The sequence below is a fragment of the Mobula birostris genome, chromosome X (assembly GCF_030028105.1).
Source record: "Mobula birostris isolate sMobBir1 chromosome X, sMobBir1.hap1, whole genome shotgun sequence".
In the NCBI taxonomy this organism is placed as follows: domain Eukaryota; kingdom Metazoa; phylum Chordata; class Chondrichthyes; order Myliobatiformes; family Myliobatidae; genus Mobula; species Mobula birostris.
Window position 1 is genome coordinate 73,120,444 of NC_092402.1, and position 22,994 is coordinate 73,143,437.

General features: G+C 43.9%; 1 protein-coding gene across 1 annotated transcript in view; it reads right to left on the minus strand.

The window, feature by feature from the left end:
* Nucleotides 1-22,994, minus strand: part of limd2 (LIM domain containing 2) — a 41,422-nt gene that overhangs the window by 13,191 nt on the left and 5,237 nt on the right. Inside the window, exon 2 of the mRNA XM_072249064.1 lies at nt 6,166-6,302. Within this exon, the coding sequence (XP_072105165.1) occupies nt 6,166-6,302 (137 nt within the window). The remainder of the gene's footprint in view (nt 1-6,165; nt 6,303-22,994) is intronic.

Here is a 22,994-nt window from a genome sequence, read left to right on the forward strand (position 1 = left end):
ATTATGGTAAACTTATGAAAAAGGATAATATAAAACCATAATTTAGGAAGACAGATTAATCTTCAATATGAAACAATTATGCTGTTTCAAGATGCTGCCTGACCCGTTGCGTGTTTCCAGCATTTTCTATTTTTATTTCACTTTTTAAGCAAGCTGTTTGATCGGCAGAGTAAAAGCCCAGTGGATCTATTGCGTGGCCATTAGACACTACACTGTGTTTCAAGCAAACAGTTTTTAATATAGTATCAGTTGCATGTGTTTGTGTTCAAAAAGTAGTAATTTTGTCACTGATAGTTGGTGAGAAATAAACAGCAAGACAATTCACAACTGTTTTGTTCACTGTAGTTTCAAGCATTCAGGCTTGGAAGTGCCAGAAACAGCTGGGATTGAAAATGGAACAATTTCACTACTTCAACAAGTTAGGTACTATGAAGAATTAGAAGATATTGACAATCATCTTGAATGTTACAATGCAAATGAAGATTTGGTGGATGCAGTCATCAATAGCATTGCATGAAGGCAGTCCATTATCTGTACTAGGTGTCTGTGCTGATTCTGTTCATGTGCACACTACTTGAATTCCTGTCAGTAGCTATTAGGAGCAAATACACAATTTTATAGTACTGTAGTAGTATTAGTCAAGTTTTAATTTGTTCTGCATTTCATTTAAATACATAATTTGTTACTCAGTTTGTCTTTTTTAAAAAAATACCTTTTTAACTATTTCCACGAAACTTCAGCTAATTGGGGCAGCCATTTAATTGGGCCAAAATGTACTGGTCATGATGTGTCCCAATTAACTGGAATCCACTGTATAGATTAAAAATTAGCTTAAAGAAAATAAAATGTTACGCTCAACTAGAATTTTAATTGACTGGTGGGTTATGTACAGTTGCTTTTTTTTTAAAAGCAAGGGAATGAAAGTGAATGGGAAGTTGGGGTTACAGTCATATCAGGTGTGATTTCATTGACTAGAAGAGCAGGGCTGACTGACCCTTTCCTGCTCCTAATCAATATGTTTCTACTGGACTTAATACAACATTCTTAGTTTTTCCATTGTGTACATTGATGATTTGGATATAACTGTGGGGGCTACAATTAAGGTGGTTCCCAATGATACTAAAATTGGCATTGTCCATTTTGATGTTGACAAGGCAAGTTCCGGGCTGCAGGAAAATATCAACGACTGTATGGACAGCAAATAGGCATTTGGAATTCAATCTAGAGAAGTGTGGTGTACAAATAAGACAAGGGAAAACATGGAAAGAACTCTGGAGGAACAAGGATCATTGAACATATATGGAACTGGTTAAGGAAGCTGAAAGGATTTGCCCTTTAGCGGCAGAGGTACAGAGTCACTGATTATGACAAACAGAGGAATTAGGGATTGGGTATAAATGGGTCTTACACTGGTTAGCAAGATATAATGAGAGGTGTAAGACCTGGATTGATGCTGGAGCCTCACCCCTTTCAAGTTTATATAACCAAATTGATGATGACATCAAAGGCATAATTGCCAGGTTGTTGTTACAAAGATCGGTGGTAAAGTGAAGATGACACAAGGTCACCACTGAGGGACATGTGTAGGTCAAGTGCGCAAAAATCTGACAGATGGAAAATAATATGGGAAAAATATACAATGATCTGCTTTGCAGGAAAATCAAAAAGGCATACTACCTAGCAAGAGATTGCAAAGCTATAAGGTGCAGAGGGATTTGGTTGTCTGTACATGATTTGTGAAAAGCCAGTGAGCAGGTAGATCAAATAATTGATAAAGGCAACAGAATATTACTGTGTATTCTAAGGGGAAATTGAATACAAAGTAGGTTAAGTTTCAGTTATTCAGAGCATTGGTAAGACCGCATCCATATTGGTCCTTCTTATTTAAGGCTGGATGCATTGGAAATAGCTCAGATCAAGATTACAGGAATAATACCTGAAGTGGGCATATCCCATTTTTTTAAGCTGGTACAGACATGATGGACCAAATGAGCTCCTTTGTGCTACAGATTTCTGTGGTTTCAATGACTTCCAAGTTACTGGAGTTTCTTCACAACCATGTTGTGGTCAGTGTGCAGGAAGCAAAGACTGCTTCAGAACACTGGACAAGGATATTTTTGGTCCAAGGCATTCCTCCACTGGAAAAATGCAGGCATTTCCTCTAACCACACTAATTCTCTGAGACCATCCAATCAGTGTTATTTTCCCACTGATTAAAATTAACCGTAATTACCTCTGGTAAGATGGCAGCGCGCTCGGTCGCAATGGCCTCTCTGGGTCCAAACAAAGGTGTAATTGAAACATAGAAAACCTACAGCACAATACAGGCACTTCGACTCACAAAGTTGTGCCGAACATGTCCCTACCTTAGAAATTACTAGGGTTACCCATAGCCCTCTATTTTTCCAAGCTCCATGTACCTATCCAAAAGTCTCTTAAAAGACCCTATCGTATCCACCTCCACCACCATTGCCGGCAGCCCATTCCATGCACTCAGCACTCTCCGAGTAAAACACTTACCCCTGACATCTCCTCTGTACCTTCTCCCCAGCACCTTAAACCTGTGTCCTCTTGTGGCAACCATTTTAGCCCTGGGAAAAAGCAGCCTCTGACTATCCACACGATCAATGCCTCTCATCATCTTATACACCTCTATCAGGTCACCTCTCATCCTCTGTTGCTCCAAGGAGAAAAGGCCGAGTTCACTCAACCTGTTTTCATAAGGCATGCTCCCCTATCCAGGCAACATCCTTGTAAATCTCCCCTGCACCCTTTCTGTGGTTTCCACATCCTTCCTGTAGTGAGGCGACCAGAACTGAGCACAGTACTCCACGTGGGGTCTGACCGGGGTCCTATTTAGCTGCAACATTACCTCTCGGCTCCTAAACTCAATTCCACGATTGATGAAGGCCAATGCACCGTATGCCTTCTTAACCACAGAGTCAACCTATGCAGCAGCTTTGAATGCCCTATGGAAACAGACCCCAAGAACCCTCTGATCCTCCACACTGCCAAGAGTCTTACCATTAATACTATATTCTGCCATCATATTCCACCTACCAAAATGAACCACTTCACACTTATCTGGGTTGAACTCCATCTGCCACTTCTCAGCCCAGTTTTCCATCTTATCAATGTCCCGCTGTAACCTCGGACAGCCATCCACAACACCTCCAACCTTTGTGTCATCAGCAAATTTACTAACCCATCCCTCCACTTCCTCATCCAGGTCGTTTATAAAAATCACAAAGAGAAGGGGTCCCAGAACAGATCCCTGAGGCACACCACTGGTCACTGACCTCCATGCAGAAAATGACCCGTCTACAACCACTCTTTGCCTTTTGTGGGCAAGCCAGTTCTGGATCCACAAAGCAATGTCCCCTTGGATCCCATACCTCCTTACTTTCTCAATAAGCCTTGCATGGGGTACCTTATCAAATGCCTTGCTGAAATCCATATACACTACATCTACTGCTCTTCCTTCAATATGTTTAGTCACATCCTCAAAAAATTCAATCAGGCTCGTAAGGCACGACCTGCCCTTGACAAAGCCACGCTGACTATTCCTAATCATATTATACCTCTCCAAATGTTCATAAATTCTGCCTCTCAGGATCTTCTCCATCAACATACCAACCACTGAAGTAAGACTCACTGGTCTATAATTTCCTGGGCTATCTCTACTCCCTTTCTTGAATAAAGGAACAATATCCACAACCCTCCAATCCTCTGGAACCTCCCCCGTCCCCATTGATGATGCAAAGATCATCACCAGAGGCTCAGCAATCTCCTCCCTCGCCTTCCACAGTAGCCTGAGGTACATCTTGTTCGGTCCCGGTGACTTATCCAACTTGATGTTTTCCAAAACTCCTGCACATCCTCTTTCTTAATATCTATATGCTCAAGCTTTTCAGTCTGCTGCAAGTCATCACTACAATCACCAAGATCCTTTTCCGTAGTGAATTCTGAAGCAAAGTACTCATTAGGTACCTCTGCTATTTCCTCCGGTTTCATGCACACTTTCCCACTGTCACACTTGATAGGTCCTATTCTTTCACATCTTATCCTCTTGCTCTTCACATACTTGTGGAATGCCTTGGGGTTTTTCTTAATCCTGCTCACCAAGGCCTTCTCATGGCCCCTTCTGGCTCTCCTAATTTCCTTCTTAAGCTCCTTCCTGTTAGCCTTATAATCTTCTAGATCTGTAACATTACCTAGCTCTCTGAACATTTTGTAAGCTTTTCTTTTCCTCTTGACTAGATTTATTACAGCCTTTGTACGCCACAGTTCCTGTACCCTACCATAACTTTCCTGTCTCATTAGAACGTACCTATGCAGAACTCCACACAAATATCCCCTGAACATTCGCCACATTCCTGCCGTACTTTTCCCTGAGAACATCTGTTCCCAATTTATGCTTCCAAGTTCCTGCCTGATAGCCTCATAATTCCCCTTACTCCAATTAAACACTTTTCTAACTTGTCTGTTCCTATCTCTCTCCAATGCTATTGTAGAGGAGATAGAATTATGATCACTATCTCCAAAATGCTCTCCCACTGAGAGCATTGTTTGTCCTTTGTCATTTTTTTTTCATAATCACAAGATACTGCTGGATATTAAGAACATCAAGTACTGTAGGACTATCCCATTAGCAGTGGAACTGGGCTTGTTGTGTATCATGTTGCTGCCTGCTACAGTCACCCAAGGAGGAAAGCTTTGGAGGCGATGCGCAGTCCAACAAACAGCACAAATGATTGTCTTGGATGTCTTTTTTGTGATCGCAAGACCCTGTGGGGCATTAGTAACGTAGACTACTGCAAGGCAAGTTCAATGGAAAGACCAATGGCAGGGGAGCTGCATGGCCTCGATTGTTGCGCGGACCAGGCCCTCATGCCGCGCGGGGTTGCCTGTTGCAGCCGCCCAGGAAAGGAGATGCCAGAGGCAGTGTGGCACAGCGGGCAGTCCGGGCTGGGTTTGGAGCTGGCTCCAACCATCAGTGCTGCCCTGCAGTGTTTGCTCCGTGAAAGACAAGCTCGATTGCGTTCGTCTGCAGCTGCACTAGCGCGTGATGAGGAACTGCTGCATGCTTGATCTTGCAGAAATGTGGCTTCAGGACAAACAACATGCCATCAATCAACAGGCCATGACACTACACAGGGACCTGGGCTATATTATTTTGTGACTATGTTTTTCTATCATTAACTATGTGTTGTATGTGCTGTGTGTGACTATTGGTACTGTGTTTTGTATCTTGGCCCTCGAGGAAAGCAGTTTCATTTGGCTGTATTCATGAGTATGGTTGAATGACAATTACACTTGAACTTGAACTGAATTCTAAATGGAAAGTTCTGCTGGAAGAAGTTGTTTCCCAGGAGAAACCAGGGAGATGAGACAACTGCTGAATGCTGTTTATAACCATTATTTTTCACAGTGAGCACTGAGTGGAGGGAAAACTACATGAGTAGTGGAACGTGCAATCTACAATGCTAAATTACACAGTGGCTGTGACAACAATTTACCTCACGTGTTTTCTGGAGGGAACTGTGGATCATGCAAGGGAATTAGGAGTGAAATAAAAATTGCTCAGGCAGCAAAGATGCTCAGGGTGAACAAGGCCAAACCACTTAACATTATCTATTGATTCAGTTAAGTTTTCCCCTTTGGAAAAATTCACAATTACCTTTCAAACAGGAGCAATTGGTGAGAGCTGGAGTTAACCCATTCAAAGCCTGCAATCCTGGAGGCTGTAATTAATTTCAACAGCAGATTTTGTTTGTTTTTTTTGGCTCCTGTCCTTTCCTAGAGGCATGAATGCAAGTTCCTCACTAAAGCAGTTAATGACAACGTATGGAATTAGATACAAAGGGTTGCAAGCTGGTTAGTGATGTTGATGAACTAGTTGTCATATCCTCAGAATTGCAGAGCCTTGTGCACCTCTACCCATAGTCATCTGCAGCTGGATGTACCTACCTTAGTACCTCATAAAATATGAATTAAGTTCTAATTGACGTATCTCAGTACTGACCACAGTTAATTTGGCATGTTTTGGTGTAATTTGTTCATCTACTTGCTGCTTATATGTTTGTGCTGTTTGGGGCTGGGGCTGGTGGTGTGGATTGTGATACTGAATGCAGAATTTTATCAGAGCTTAGTTTCATATCTCACCTCAGTTTAGCTTTGCAATGCTTACAGCAGAAACAGGTGGTGTGGAAAATAAACTTATCAGCAACCAGCCGTTCCATGGGATACACCGTTTTATTGCAGGAAGTGCAGAGTTCCTGCGGCGTGGTCTTCATAAATGCCTGGAGTGAAAAGTAAAGTACATACACCATATTAACCTGAGCCTTCAGGCAATCAAAAGCCAGTAGCAGAAACCTGCACTACTACAAGTTCCCGCGGAAAAATAGCCTCGATAAATTGCACACTCCTTGGTTCTTTTTTATTTTATTTTATTTGTTATTTAGAGATACAGTACAGGAACAGATCCTTCTGGTCCAATGAGCCTGCATTGGCCAATTACACCTATGTGACCAATTAACCTACTAACCTGTATGTCTTTGGAATGGGGGAGCAAATCAGAGGACCTGGAAGAAACCCAAGCAGTTATGGGCAGAACATAATAACTCCTTATAGACAGCAGTGGAACTGAGCCCAGATTGCTGGCACAACAATAGCAATACGCTAGCTGCCATGCTACCATGCCACTGCAGTGAGCTGAGAACTCACTCAGAGTGCTGAAACAAAGGGTGTCTCTGTGCTGCCACTGTGCAAACATGCACTCAGACAAAGCAGGCCATAAGTGCTGGAGGTACAAACACTGTACTGATTGAAGACATGGGTTATGCAGTCCTTCGTCAGTCATCCCATTGTTACCATTCTGAGAAACACAACAACACTGAGCAATTGGCCCTGAAACTAATGCTGAATACTGAGGTTTTGGGCGATCATCAACATACACCCTCACAGCAAGAAGTTAAGTTCACTCAACACATCTGTGGCTGCTGTCTGGAAATATGTTACCTAGTGCTCCTTCTCTTTCACCCTCTCCACTATAGGCTGGAATGGTGCCAAGGGACACAAGAGATGCCAGAATCTAGAGCAACAAACAAGAAGCTGGTGGAACTCAGTGGGTCAGGCTTCATCTGTGGAGGGAAATATAGACAGCTGATGTCTCAGGTCAAGACCTTCACTTGGACTGAAAGACAGAAAGGAGATAGCCGGTATAAAAGGGTGGAGTGAGAGTTGGTGAGGAGGTATGATGGGCAGATGGAGGAGGGAAGAGAGAAAATCATGACAGAAGCTGGCAGGTTATAGCTGGGGGTGATGAAGGAATGTGGATACGAGGAATTCTGCAGATGCTGGAAATTCAAGCAACACACCTCAAAGTTGCTGGTGAACGCAGCAGGCCAGGCAGCATCAGAGGTACAGAGGTACAGTCGACGCCTCAGGCCGAGACACTTCGTCAGGACTATGGATGATGGAATCAGATAGAGAAAGAGTCATGGAGCATGGAATCTAATAAGGGAGGTGGGATGAGCAGATGTTAATAGTAGAGGGAAGGGACCTAGTGGAAGGATTCTGTATGTGTTGGGCAGTTGGAATGGGTGGAGGATCATGCTGGATTTCTGCTGCTCCTCAGCACGAGTCTAATCTCATCATTCCTAATGCTGGGCAAGGGTTTCTCAAATGACAACTTCCAATTGGTATGAATGAAGGAACTGGATTTTTTGCTTCCTATCAGCAGGAACATGTCGATAACCTGGTGTGGCATCGTTTCATAGATTCTGGAAGTGGCAATGCATATTACTCTCATTGAACCTAGGAACTGTCATGAAAGTACCGTAGAAAATGCAGATATGAGATAAAGGCAGAAAATGCCAGAAATATTCAGTAAGTCAGGCAGCATTTGTGCAGACAGTGCTTCAAGTCAATGGCCTTCCCTCGGAACTTTCAAGATATTTCTAGCAAATCCAGAAAGAATCAATTTGAAGAACTGTGCACAAGTTGTCCACTGGAAGAGGACAGCTTTCCATCAGTTCCTCTTGCCTGCCTCCACAGTCTGCATCAGTGAGGATTTTAGCAACTGGCACCAGAAATACAGGATGTGATGTGGAAAATGTGGAAACATCAGAAACTTCTGCTTAAGAGCAGAAGCTAAGAGATTATTGGACTGAATGATTTTGAAAGAGTAAATAGATTGCAAGAAGCATCATAACCCAGAGAACACAAACTGAGGGTGACGGTGGGGGGGGGGGGGAGGAGAAGAGAAGAGGAGCAAACTTGAGAAAATTACTTTAAAAACAAGAAACAAAGTGAATATTATCTTGAGTACATCAACAGACCGCTGGAAGCAGAAGCAAAAGTGCCTTTCAAATTAGAACTGGTTAAACATTTGAAGGAGAAAAATATCCATCGTTCTGGGGAAGGAAAGTGAAGAGAGTGTACTTGGTTCACGGCATTGATGAGTTGGCATTGGTATGAGGGGCCATATGCCACCCTCCAGTGCTGTATCATTCTACAGCTTAAGTTGTTTGGCTTCATGCTCCTCAGCTTCATTGCTAATAATAGTCATGGAGTCGTAGAAGAGTACAGCAAAGAAACAGGCCCTTTGGCCCACCTAGTCCGTGCCAAACCATATAATATCAGTTGCCTAAATCTGGGGCCGGGACCTGGCACGAGACCAATGCAAAGCAAAAGCTTAAGATATGGAAGACTGAGCTCCAATTTGCTTCAGCCAGCTTGTACTTTGCCACTGGTTGTACACTTCACTTCCAATAAACACTGGAAGTGCTTTGCAATAATGGCAGTCCTGTTTTGTCAATGAAACAACTGAATGATTACACTTCAATGCTGGAGGAAGCCAGCGGGTCAAACAGCATCTATTGGAGGGAAATGAACAGTTGACATTTCCGGTTGAGATCTTTCATCAGGACTGGCTGGATGGATCTGCTGTGTTCCTTCAGTATTTTACGTCTCCACATAAACATTTGCTGCTGAGATCTGCAGGGAAAACTTCCCAATCCGCCATCACAATTTTGCCAGTTTATCCACGCTTCCTGTTGACCCTTCACCAAGAAAACTGTGACCAATCACAAGCACCCTTCTCTGAACAAATAGATAGTGACACAGGAACTTGCAGATCAGTCAGGACTAGTATTTTTCTCCATAAATACCACACTTCATTCTCATACTCCTACTCACCTGTTCTCTTAACTATATATTTGCATACTGCTTTAAGTAACCATTTGGAGCAGAGAAACGTATGCGATATCAATTGCTTACATAAATTTCTTATTAAAATATAATCTTTTGGTAACGATCTGAAAGTTTGTGTCCACCCCACACTGAAAGTTTGCTGATTTTATTCTATGTTTCCACATCCTCCTGCTCTACTTTTGTGCTAGATGGAAGCCCACAACTGGCATTCAGCACCAGAATATTATCATTGAGACCTCCAGTTCTGTAAAGAGCAGATTGTACGTGTGGGCATTCCTCATCCAAGCCTTGACCTTGTCATACGCATTTGAGAGAAGACTACATTTTGCAGTTACCCCCTTATAAAGCAGTACCAGTAATATTGCGAGCAGGTTGCCTGTCTGTCCAGCCACTCAGGGTAGCACGTCGCAGAAGGAACCAAGGGACATAAACAGGAAACAGTTCAATTACAAGAACAGCATTGGTGCAAACCCAACTTGCCTGCTAAGTGGGGGAGGACAGTAACCCAACAGCTTGTTTCTGGTTGACAAATCGGTTTGCTATCACTGGTGTTAGTAACTATATACAATGCCTGTGTGTGGTGTAATATATTGTAAATATCTATTTAATATTATTTAAGCATAACAGTTGGCTCAGATCATGCAACATATCCAATAACTCTAAGGCTTTATAAGACTCTAGTCAGGCTGCACTTGGAGTACTGTCAACAGCTTTGGGCCCCATATCTCAGAAAGGATGTGTTATCACTGGAGAGAGTCCAAATGAGGTTCACGAGGGTGATTCTGGGAATGAAGGGGTTGTCATATAACCATATAACAATTACAGCACAGAAACAGGCCATCTCGGCCCTTCTAGTCCGTGCCGAACTCTTACTCTCACCTAGTCCCACCGACCTGCACTCAGCCCATAACTCTCCATTCCTTTCCTGTCCATTTAGCTATTCAATTTAACTTTAAATGACAACATCGAACCTGCCTCAACCACTTCTGCTGGAAGCTCATTTATGAGGAGCGTTTGGCAGCTTTGGGCCTGTATTCACTTGAATTGAGAAGAATGCGGAGGGATCTCATTGAAACCCACCGAATGTTGAAAGGACTAGATTGGGTGGATGTGGAGAGGATATTTCCTATGGTGGGAATATCCAGAACTAGAGGGCACAGCTTCAAAACTGAGGGGTGATCCTTTAGAACAGAGGTAAGGAGGAATTATTTTTTAGCCAGAGAGTAGTGAACCTGTGGAATGCTCTGCTCCAGACTGTAGTGGAGGCCAAGGCAGTCGGTATATTTAAAGTGAAAATTGAGAGTTTCCTGATTGGTCAGTGCATTAAAGGATATGGTAAGAAGGCAGGTGTATGGGGTTGAGTGGGATCAGGGATCAGCCATGTTGGAATGGCAGAGCAGACTCGATGGGCCAAATGGCCTAATTTTGCTCCTGTCTTGTGGTCTTTTAGTCTTTGCAAACTCACAAATCACAACGGACATTTTAATAGACTGTGACTTATCGCTGCTGAATGCAAGCTGATACATGCAGAATGCAGTACTGTACCCATCTTTGCCCTTTATCCCCAGCTCCCTAATTTTTCCTCACTTGTGCAGTAACAACAGCTGAAATGGTCACAGATGTCTCCCAAACTATCAACCTCACACAATGTAGAGAAACAGGGTCTCTCAGGTTATTCATAATGAAAAATGTCAGGTTCACCAAGGTTTTACTTTGGCACCTCACTTTTGCACCGAAAATTTAGGACCTTTGGATTAATTATTTACAACTTGGATGGAATATTCCTACCTCAAGCTACACACAAGATCCAGCCACAGGAGAGGGATAATGACCAAAATGTGTCTCGGTTTTGTTGGTTGTGGATTAAATAATTGTGACTCCCCAAAAGAGAAATCCCCTGCGAGTCTCTAAATTGTGTCATGGGCCATTGGAGACCAAGTGCGGTCAGCTGGACTTTGTGTTCGAGTCTTGAAGTGGAGCTTGAGCTGTCAGTCTTCTGACTCAGCCGAGAATCAAGTGTTTTTATCTCTGAACCACAGCTAAGAGTTTAATCCTATTGCCAAATGCTACCAAACATAGTAATGAAGCAGCAATTTAGACACTTCCTCCTTACAGCCAGCCTCGATGTAACAGTTCTCAAAGCCTTACTGAACAACCGAACTAATTAACCTGTTGACTTGGAGACAATGGAAGATGATCCAAACTGAACTGGACTAGCCCTACAAGTGAAAGCAAAAATTACAATGTACTGTTAACCCAGCCCCATTTACGGAAATGTCCAATGCAATTTTCCAAGGGATGTGAACTGATTCAGAAATATTCATCATGTTTCACTTATGTGAAAAATAATTTTCAATTGTATAATACTGGAAAAAATGGTAGCCTGCAATTAAATTTCAAGAAAAGTCACTGTTTCCTTCCATGCTGGAATATCTGGACCAGGCTTTAGAGCAAGCTCTGTGCAAGTATGGAAATGAAGAGCTGCACAGTACTAAACGTCTCAGGCCTTATGGCAAGCAGATAATGCCCCAATATATCCAAGTGTTTGCCTCTGAGCTGACCCATCATTATTCCCATAGGATTCTTCCAGGACAAACTACTGCATAACATTGCTCTCTGGAAGTCAGCAAAAGAGCTGCCATTCCTACCCCCATGCACCCCTCAACCCCAGCCTGCCTGGTCCCACGCTGTGCACGTTTTGTCTCTGAACTATCTACTGAATGGACACAAAGTGCCAGGGACAGAGCTGATCAGGAGTACTGCGTTCAGAAGTCTCGGGTTACTAGGCAAGAGACTTAAAGTTACAGCCCCAAGCCATTTCTGTCAGGACAGAGACACAAACAGGCTGTTTATGAAGAGTGGCTGTGTCTCTAGGGTTTACCAAGGCTCAGGCTGTCTTGCAATCGTCATTGCTTGGTTGCCTTTTGTTTGTTCAATCTTCTTGATATGGCACAGAAACAGGCCATTCGGCCCACTAAGTCTGTGCCAGCCATCAAGCACCCATTTTTCCACTAATCTTACCCTAACCCAAAGAATTGCCTCCCAAAAGCACAGGAACACCTTTGTCAGAAGGACTGCAGTGGTTTTAGGAGATAGTTCACCACCTCCTCTCAAGGATAGCTAGAGGTGGACAATAATTGTTGCCCTCATCAGCAGTGCCCAGATCCTATACAATGAACTAAAATAGAAGCAACCACATGATGACAATTGCCAGGCTGCCTTGGCCTCAGTAACCCCTAGAGACACAGCCACTCCTCATAAACAGCCTGTTTATGTCCCTCAATCTTGACAGAAATGGCTTGGGGCTGTAAACATCCAATCAGATGCTCTGAAATGAATGCTGATGTCTGTTGTGAATTATGAGATAGCTCAGCTTTGTGGCTCTACTCCAGTGGGAGCCAGTTTATCTACTGTTGAAATGCTGCTTTGTACCCTTGACCCCAGAATTGGGCTTCTGATTACTGTTTTCGCTCCTTGAGAAGGATTATCTTTTAAGCCCCATTTCTGATAAGTAAAGGAAGAGTGCTCTGAGAACACAGCTGAGCACTATAATAAACTGGGCATTACAATGACCGGATCAGGATTCTAGTGTGGAAGAAGCAGATGGAAATGATCCACAGAAAACACCCTTTGTGATGAGACCAGATCCAGATCAGCAAGATACTTTAATGGTTTGCAACTGATGCACCCATTCGATTCTCGACCAGAATGCTTCAAGTCACTTCAGGACCCTCTCCCTTTCTGCAAAGATCACTCTCCTCACAACTCCTTTGTCCACTTGTCTCTCCCTACCAATCTGGCATCCCTCCCTGCGACCATGCTAAGTACTGCATCTGTGCCTACATCTCCTCCCTCACCATCATTTGGGGCCCTAAACAGTCCTTCCAGATAAGGCAGTGCTTTACCTACAAGTCTGTCACTGTCACTTACTCCATCCGGTGCTCCTGGTGTGACATCCTCTACATCAGTGAGACCTAACACAGGTAGGGGGAAAGCAACACTCACAACACGCTGAAGGAACTCAGCGGGCCGGGCAGCATCCGTGGAAACAATCAGTCAACGTTTCGGGCTGGAACCCTTCGTCAGGACTGTAGAGGGAAGGGGCAGAGGCCCTATAAAGAAGGTGGGGGGAGGGTGGGAAGGAGAAGGCTGGTAGGTTCCAGGTGAAAAACCAGTAAGGGGAAAGATAAAGGGGAAGCAGGGAGGGGAGGCAGGGAGGTGATAGGCAGGAAAGGTGAAGAAGGAATAGGGGAAAACACAATGGGTAGTAGAAGGAGGCAGAACCATGAGGGAGGTGATAGGCAGCTGGGGGAGGGGGCAGAGTGAAACAGGGATAGAGGAAGGGAGGGGGAGGGAATTACCAGAAGTTGGAGAATTCTATGTTCATACCAAGGGGCTGGAGACTACCTAGGGAACAGCTTCATTGAGCACATTCACACCATCTGCTGCAACGACCAAGATCTCCCGTTAACCACCCATTTCAATTCAAGCTCCCATATGCATGTCCATGGCCTCCTCTACTGCCACAATGAGGCCAAATGCAGATTGGAGGAGCAACAGCTCATATTCCATCTTCGTGGTCTCCAAGCTGACGGCACAACATCGACTTATCTAACTTGTGGTAACCACTCTCCTCTATTCCCCCCCTCCCCTTTTGTTTACCCTCATTCTGGCAGCCATCTCACCCTTTCTCTTTACCTCTCCTGCCCTCATACATGCCCATCACCTCCCTCTGTTTCCCCGTCTCATTTGATGGTCCTCCTTCTGGGCTCTTATAATGCGGACTCGGATCTTCCCAGCTTTCATTTTATACATATGCTATATGTATGCACATGGGGACGGGGAGGGGATTTAATTATTGAAATGCAGTGCGGAACAGGCCCTTTGAGCCGTGCTGCCCAACAATCCCTGATTTAACCCTAGCCGAATCACAGAACAATTTACCAATTAACATACTAACTGGTAGACTGGAGGACCCGAAGAGAACCCACACATTCCACAGGGAGGACGTACAGAGGATGCCGGAATTGAACTGCGAACTCCGACACCCTGAGGTACAATAACGTCCTACTAACCACTACGTTACCATGGCACCCAGGGTGGTGTGGGAAACTGGTGGATGGGATGGGAGTGTTGATACAACTGGGTTATAGAAGGGCCATTATCTCCAGCACATTGGCCAGATACAAAAGCTGACTAAAGTCTCACTGACCACATCGTGGAGAGAAGCTGTCCAGACTACCTTGGTGTCTCAGAATGAAATACTGCCCGTAGATACAGTCTGTCTAACTGAATTAATCTTTAAAAATGGGAACGTAGGTAGGGATGAGTCAGTAAGAAAGCTCGATTCTGCCTTAACCCCAGCTGATGGTCACTAGAATCACTGGAGTCACCGCTGGGATTTAGGTTCATTTTTAGTTCAGAGGTAGTTAGGTCAATGGTGGAGCCTGACGATACTTGCATTCCTGTCGCCCACTTGCTGGTGCAGCCACTTCCTTGCTGTGCCACAGGATGGTGGGGGTCAGTGCCAGCTGATGCGGTGGCAGCACCCAGCCTTGGTATCTCTGGTGGCTCTGCCATTCCATGGTCCAGCTCCACTGGGCTCAATGGTGGGCAGTGCAAGTCCCTCCCTGCCCATTGCCAAGGTGCCTGGTTCAGTCTGGGGACCCTCATGGGGCTGACATTGGTCAACATTGTCCTTATAATTATTTGCCAAAAATATCAGCTTCAGCAAACTGTTAAATGAAGGCAGACATCAGCCCTAATTAATTTTAACTTTTTCTTCCTCCTGGATGATTCATGTGGTAATCCCAGTGACTTTCACCAGTGGGAGGGTGGGGAATGATAGGTACAAAAGGCCAGTCCCAATACCACAAAGAGATAGGACCAGGGTTTTAATGTTAGTTATCTGTAAAACACAAGAAATAATGCTACTGGTGAGGGTGAGGGATGTTCAAGGAACCACCATATGCAAGGATGAATATCTGATGGTTGAAGGTGCACCACAGGGTTGCCAGCCTGGTGAACACCAGCTGGTATGTGTTGTGGCCACAACTTGCCAATGGACAATGGGCAGAAAGATCCAGCTCACTGTTCATTAGGCACAATGCAGATACAGGAACAGTGAGAGCGATTGCTCTCCACTTCTCCCAGACAGTATGCTAACAGGTTAACCCAATAATGAACAACAGCTTGTGGGAGGGAATGCTATGTTACCACAGGCCAGTTCTTTGCCAGCAGCTTTTTCCTAGAAGTTGTTGGAGGACCAGAGGTTTTGGCCTGTGTCACATCTCCAATCACCCTTGTTGTCCTGCACCATTACACCACCCTACTGAAGTGTCCTTAGAATTCATGGGCTCACGGTTGCTTCGGGCCCTGTAACCAGCAACACAGGCAGTGGTTCAATAGATGCGACGAGTGGAGGGAGGGAGAATGTTGCAGACTCACTGACCCTCCCTGGTCTCCCCAGCCCCTCTCCAGACTTCTCCCAAGGGTGTGAAACCACCCCCCCCCCCCAATGTGCCAGGCAAACTTGATTTTGACCATGCAGGAGCCCCAGAGAGAGGTTAGCCAAGCTTAAATTTGGGAAGCATGGGTTAAGCTGCGATAAATCAGCAGGGAACTGAATAATTTGATTGAAATGTTTGAGGAGGGAACAAATGAGTACAATATAGATCTATCACCCTGACTGACATCAGCCCCTGGGTAAATTCAGAGAACATATTTAACATAGCCCCACACAGACTAGGATGACCACATGGCTTTAAGATGGCCACTCAGAAAGGATCACAAGAAGTGCTCTATGCAAGAAGTAGTAGAAATCCCTTATGTGTTCATACAAATGGGCTACTTCTACCCTGCTATAACATGGATTAAGTGTAGTCTCATGCTATATCAGTGGTCCCCAACCTTCGGGCCGCGGACCAATACCGGGCCGCGAAGCATGCGGCGGTGCAGCGGTAGCCTGAACTCACCCAGCACATCTTTAGGAAAAAAGTTGAAATAACCCTTACTTCGGCTTTTTTCTTAAAGATGTGCTGGGTGCACTCCGGCTACTGCCGCATGCTTCGCGGCCTGGAGATTGGGGACCACTGTGCTATAATATGAATTAAACTGCAGCTTCGGGGTGTGGGGGGGGGGGGGGGGGGAGTATTACTTTAAACTGATGATTGATAACATAAGCACACATTTACTGCAAGTGTGTACTCATTCTGATCCCCCATTCATCACGGTGTGGAAAGATTCACAATAACTAATACAGGCAGCCTGTTCCAAAAGGAACAACGCATTGAAGAGAATCATGCTACTACTTCCTCTGTGATGAGGAGCAGAAACAAGCGTGGTTATGAACTATTTGGAGGTGTCATTCAGAATCAATGTTGAACTGACTTTTCATGTCAGACTTACGGACTGCTGAAGCCATTTCCCAAACAGCAGGAGGATTCCCTCCCAGTTTACTGCAATAGTATGTCTCCCTTGGCCAACAGAAAATAGTACAGCACAGGAATGGGCCCTTTGGCCCACAATGTTGTGCCAAACTAATTAAACTAGAAATTAAATGCCTCACTAATCTCTTCTGTGCAAACAATGTCCATATCCGTTCACTCATTGCACATCCATGTGCCTACCCAGGAACCTCTTGAATGACTCATTTACCTCCACCCCCACTCCTGGCAGTGCATTCCAGGCGCCCAGCATTCTGTTTAAAAATCTTGCCCCGCACATCTCCCTCTCACCATAAATGCATAATGTCCAGTATTAGACATTTTAACCATGGGAAAAAGATGCCAGCTGTCTATCTAATATCTCTCAATCTTATAAACCTCTATCAGGTCTCCTCCCAGTCTCTGCTGCTGCAGAGAAAATAACACAAGTTTGTCCAAACTTTCCTAATAACACATGCCCTCTGGAGAAGGTGCAGAAGAGGTTTACTAGGATGCTACCTGGATCAAAGTCTTCACATTCTTCCGATAATGGGAAGACCTGCAATGAATGCAATACTCCAGATGTAGCCTAACCAGACTTTTATAAAGTTGCAACATAGCTTCCCAACTCTGAACTCAGTGCCTCAACTAATAAAGGCAAACATACAACACACCTTCTTTACTACCCTGCGCAACCACCATCAGGGAGCTAAGAACTTGTCCCCAAGATCACTGTACCTCAACACTGCTCAAGGTTTTGCCATTAACGGTTTTGCCGTACATTTGATCTCCCAAAGTGCAAAACCTCACTTTTGGCTGGGTTAACTCGATCTATCATTTCTCTATCCACATCTGAAACTGATCAATATCCCAGTGTATCCTTTGCCAATCTACAACACCACCAATCTCCATATTGTCTGCGAACTTGCTAACCAAACCATTCACGTGTTCATCCAGGTTATTTGCACACTGTACATCACAAACAGCAGAGGTCCCAGTATGGATCCCTATGGAATATCACAAATCACCAGTTGGCCAGTACTATTGAAATCATTTACCTGATTGTAGTTCCATTCTAAAACCTTACTGTGTAGGGATTTCCTTACGCCAGGTTTTAAAATGTTCCTGGTTACCCTGATGACTTGGTGGGGGTGGAAAAATTTCATCAAGGTCTAATGACCCTCCACTCTGGAATTCTTGATGCATAATTCTAAGCCGAGAGTGGACATTTGCAAAATATATCCTTGTGTGCCAGCACAAATATAGAGAAACATGGAATTTTGATGAGAAGACTGAACTCCCACAGAATTCTCTATGTTTATTTATAGTCATGTAGTTTACTTATATGTCAAGTCTGTCATAGCATCTCCTTTTAAAGAAAAATATCATTGAAATTAAATACTGAATCGATTGAGAACAGGAACACAGTTGAGAACTGCAAGCACTTCCTAAATAGGTAATAAAACACATGCAATACATTTCCACCACACCATTTACCTACTTCCTTTTCTGTTCAACAGTGTTTTTCATTTTGTATCTTCTTCTTGTAATTTGTCAAAGTCAAACCAGTTTCCTGTTTACCATCACACAAAGTTGTGGTATGTTTCCAAAGCACTGTGACTTGTTGTGTGGTGGTATCGGAATCGTTTATGCAACCAACGGTTAGACTAAAGGGAGTTAACAAGTTCTCCTGCCAAGTTCTTACATAGTATGCTTTTGAAAACTTTCCTCTATTATCCAACAGCCTTGAAGGTGCAGATTTTTGCCTGGAGGGAGTTAAGAGTAATCCCAATCTCATTATCATTCAATAACTGAAATTTAACCTTTCTAGCAAGCATTGCTTGGATTCCCTCAAAATTAAATAGTCATGTCAAATATTATCACAATTTTCTGACATTGTTTTCCAACTATCAAACAGGCTCCCTGTCCATTTTTCCATTCAGATATACCTGATCTGCTTTACCCTGCACATCATTTGATTTATGCCTAGTTGTGATGTACAGCCCTTGACACAAAACTTTGACTTGGTTTTCTCTCTCTGCTGATGCTGCCTGAACTGCTGAGTGCCTCTAACATGTTCTGTTTGACATGACTTGTTTCACCTCTTGACGTGGACACAGGCATATCAGACCCCAATACAGGAATGCTCAAAGACAACATCAGTGCAGGGGCAAACAACAGGAATTCTGCAGATGCTGGAAATTCAAGCAACACACATCAAAGTTGCTGGTGAACGCAGCAGGCCAGGCAGCATCCCTAGGAAGAGGTACAGTCGACGTTTCAGGCCGAGACCCTTCGTCAGGACTCGGCCCGAAACGCCGACTGTACCTCTTCCTAGAGATGCTGCCTGGCCTGCTGCGTTCACCAGCAACTTTGATGTGTGTTGCATCAACGCAGGGGCACGTGGACTGCTGAGAACACAGTAACTCATGACTTGTCTCACAGAGGGCAAGCACAGAGCTTAGATATTCTATGATGGATAAGGCTCAAGAACATATGCAAGGTTGAATGAGCCCTTTCTACGTAATCTCTTGCTGTGGCCCAGACGTGAGATCTCAGAGCAAGGGTTGGGGAAATGTCTGCACAGTCGAACTGGATCCTCAATTTTTCACTAGCAGACCCTGTTCAGTTGACAAAAACATCTCTTCCACAAACTCCATCAGCACCGGTGCACCACAAGGCTTAGTCCTATGCTCTACTTGCTTTATACTTATGACTGAGAGACTAAGCACAGCTCCAAAGCCATATTTAAGTTTGCTAACGACACCACTGTCATTTGCCAAATCAAAGGTAATGATGAATCAGCATGGAGGAGGGAGATTGAAAATCTGGCTGAGTGGTGTCATAACAAAAACCTCTCACTCAATGTCAACAAGACCAAGGAGCTGATTATTGACTTCAGGAGGCAGAAACTAGAGGTCCATGAGACCGTCCTCATTGGGGGAAATCAGAGATGGAGAGGGTCAGCAACTTTAAATTCCTCGGTGTTATTATTTCAGAGGACCTCTCCTGAGCCCAGCACACAAGTGCAATTATGAAGAAAAAACATGGCAGGGCCTCTACTTCCTTAGAAGTTTGCAAAAATTCAGGATGATATCTAAAACTTTGACAAACTCCTATGTGTGTGGCGGAGAGTACATTGACTCTTTGCATCACAGCCTGGTATGGAATCATCAACATCTTACAAAAAGTAGTGGATATGGCCCAGTCCATAACAGGTAAAGCCCTCCCCACCATTGAGCACATCTACACAGAGCGCTGTCACAGGAAAGCAGCATCCATCATCAGGGACCCCACCACCCAGGTCATGCTCCCTTCTCGCTGCTACCATCGGTAAGGTGGTACAGGAGCCTCAGGACTCACACCACCAGGTTCAGGAGCAGTTATTACCCCTCAACCATCAGGCTCCTGAACCATCACTGAACTATTCCCACAACCTATGGACTCACTTTCAAGGACTCTTCATTTCATGTTCTCAATATTCATTGTTTGTTTATTATTACTCTCTTTTTGTATTTGCAGTTTGTTGGGTGGGGCTTTTCATTGATTTGACTGTGTTCTTGGATTTACTGTGCATGCCTGCAAGAAAATGTATCTCAGTGTTGTATATGGTGACATGTATGTACTTTGATAATAAATTTACTTTGAACTTTGAGATCAATGGGCAATTGGAGGGAGCGTCACAGGGTTCATCAAGCAGAAACTTAAAGCTGAGGATGAGGCAGTGGTTGGTCAGGGAAGTCGAAGAGAGGTGATAGCAGGCAGGGTATCAGAGGTAAATGTCAGAAGTGATGATCAAGCTGATCAGGAGTTCAGAGGTCCCAACTGACTATTAATTACCTACTTACACAAATCCCATGTTTACTGCCCCATATTACCTGAGGCAATTTATAATGACCAATTAACCCACCAGCTCCAGACAACTGAAGTATAATCTCCCTACCTCTGTACTTAAACCCCTCAAAGCAAACAGTAACATTGTTGGCTCCCTAAACACCTTTTGTGAATCATGCACCTTGATCAGTTTGTACCTCAGATGTCTGTGATCTCTCAACATTTAGATAACCTGCATTCTTTCAACTTTTTCTTCATAATGGGACAATTTTACATTTCTCCACATTATGTTCCTTTGCCAGATCTCTACACATTCACATTCCTATAAAGAGATGTTGATAGGTTAAGTAAATGGGCAAAGTTCTTTGTACAAATTGTGAAAGCTGATGAGTTTTGCTGACTTAGCAGCAGCTAGCACAGACCACAGTATGCTGCTTGACATCACTGTGCAAGTCCGGTGGTTTTTGTAAACTGGGTGTCACACATTCACAGAAGTGTCACATACAACTTCGGCCTTCTGCTCAGCCCTCCAATCACAAAGATATTCCAGAACCAATATTCTGAGAGTTAAAGGAGGTGATGGATCAGATAAAGAATTAGCTTAGCTTGTAATGACAACTGATCCTGGAGTGATTGGTGCAGTTAGTGGACTGGAGTACATTTTATGAGTGGCTGGAGAACATTTAATGAGTTTGAACTTCAGCCAAGGTGGTGGCAAATTGCTATCTGTGATTTTTGTGGTCTCTGAGACAGGAACAGCACATTTAAAGTTAAGGAGCAGGGACTGCAGTTTGCAGTCAATAGAATGGACTGGAAGGTGTGCTATTGAAATCACTAGCTGGACCATTGCATTACTGGCTTTTCAGATGGAGTGGGTGATGATTGGGATGGGCAAGACGGCGAGGGTGGGGGGCAGGTATCTTGAGCGGATGAGGTTTTGCTCATGACTGGAGGTGTGTGAACCCTCAACCCTCCAGTGTCTCACAAGCACATTAACAACATACTTTGGTGTGCAAAACCAAACATTTTTGCTTTGTGCAGCAGAGTTTCGTAACAATGGGTAGGCACTACGGTCACTAATGTGTTGACTTGAATGTGGTGGTGCCGGGGCCTTAGCACTTGATTTGGTGACTGCATTGAAATGATTGTTGATTAATACACTTAGGTACACCTGCTTGTTAATGCAAGTAACTATTCAGCCAATCATGTGGCAGCAACTCAATGTATAAAAGCATGCAGACAAAGTCAAGAGGTTCAGTTGCTTAAACCAAATATCAGAATGGGGAAGAGGTGTGATCTAAGTGACTTTGAGCATGGAATGATTGTTGGTGCCAGATTGGGTGGTTTGAGTATCTCAGAAATTGCTGATCTCCTGGGATTTTCACGCACAACAGTCTTTGGAGTTTACATAAAATGGTGCAACAAACGAAAACCATCCAGTGAATGGCAGTTCTGTAGGCAAAAACGCATTGTTAATGAGAGAGGTCAGAGGAGAATGATCAGACTGGTTCAAGCCGACAGGAAGGTGACAGTAACTCAAATAACCACACGTTATAACAGTGATGTGTAGAAGAGCATCTCTGAATGCACAAATGTCGAACCTTGAAGTTAATGGGCTACAGCAGCAGAGCACCATGAAGATACACTTGGTGGCCACTTTATTAGGTATGGGAGGTACCTAATAAAGTGGCCACTGTGTGTGTGTGTGCATGCAAGCATATTACACTTATCAAAGATAAACCTTTCCTGAATAAATTGAATTAGACATTAGAAACATTCAAAATCCTTTAATAATGTTAGAGTTGCGGGTTCACAATTTTATGGACTGGTGGGAAGATATGTCATCATTTGTCTTCAGTTCTTGGCTCTTACGTTACTCACACACTGCAGGATTCCCCTCACCACCATATCAAACTGCTCCATGGATAGTTTTCGAGCTTTCACCTTTGTTACGTAGAGAAATCCATAAGGCCTTGGTCGTTCACCAATTTTCAAGGCTGAATTGCCCGAAGTTTATGAATTGTTTCTCATTCTTAATTATCCTCTTGAAGCTTTACTGAACATTTGCCCCAGTATGGAGGTAACAGGAGGCTGGAATGTCGTACCCAGGGCGCTACTTGGTTTCACACTTGTCTCCCATTACTCTGATGAAAGAGCTCAATGCTGCCTTTGATTCATTTGCAAAATTCTTCATCCAATCTTACTTTGTTAAGCATTTGCCCTGTTTGTTATCATACTGTGTAAGACTCATCTGCAGTGGACTTTGCCCTCTTGAATTTGGACAGCCCAAGCTAGCCAAGTTCAAAACTGGTGGTAATTCACATCTTAACAAGAGCCCAAAGGGGTAAACCCAGCTGCAGTACTATGAAGAGTTAAAGTATCTGGAGTCTAAATCTAACATGTCTTTATAAACAGACACACAATCACATATCTTTAACGTACAGACTTCCATGGTCCATTGACATTAATGGTCAGCATTATCTGAATGTCAATCCAGAGTCCATGGAAATTGTGTGGAAA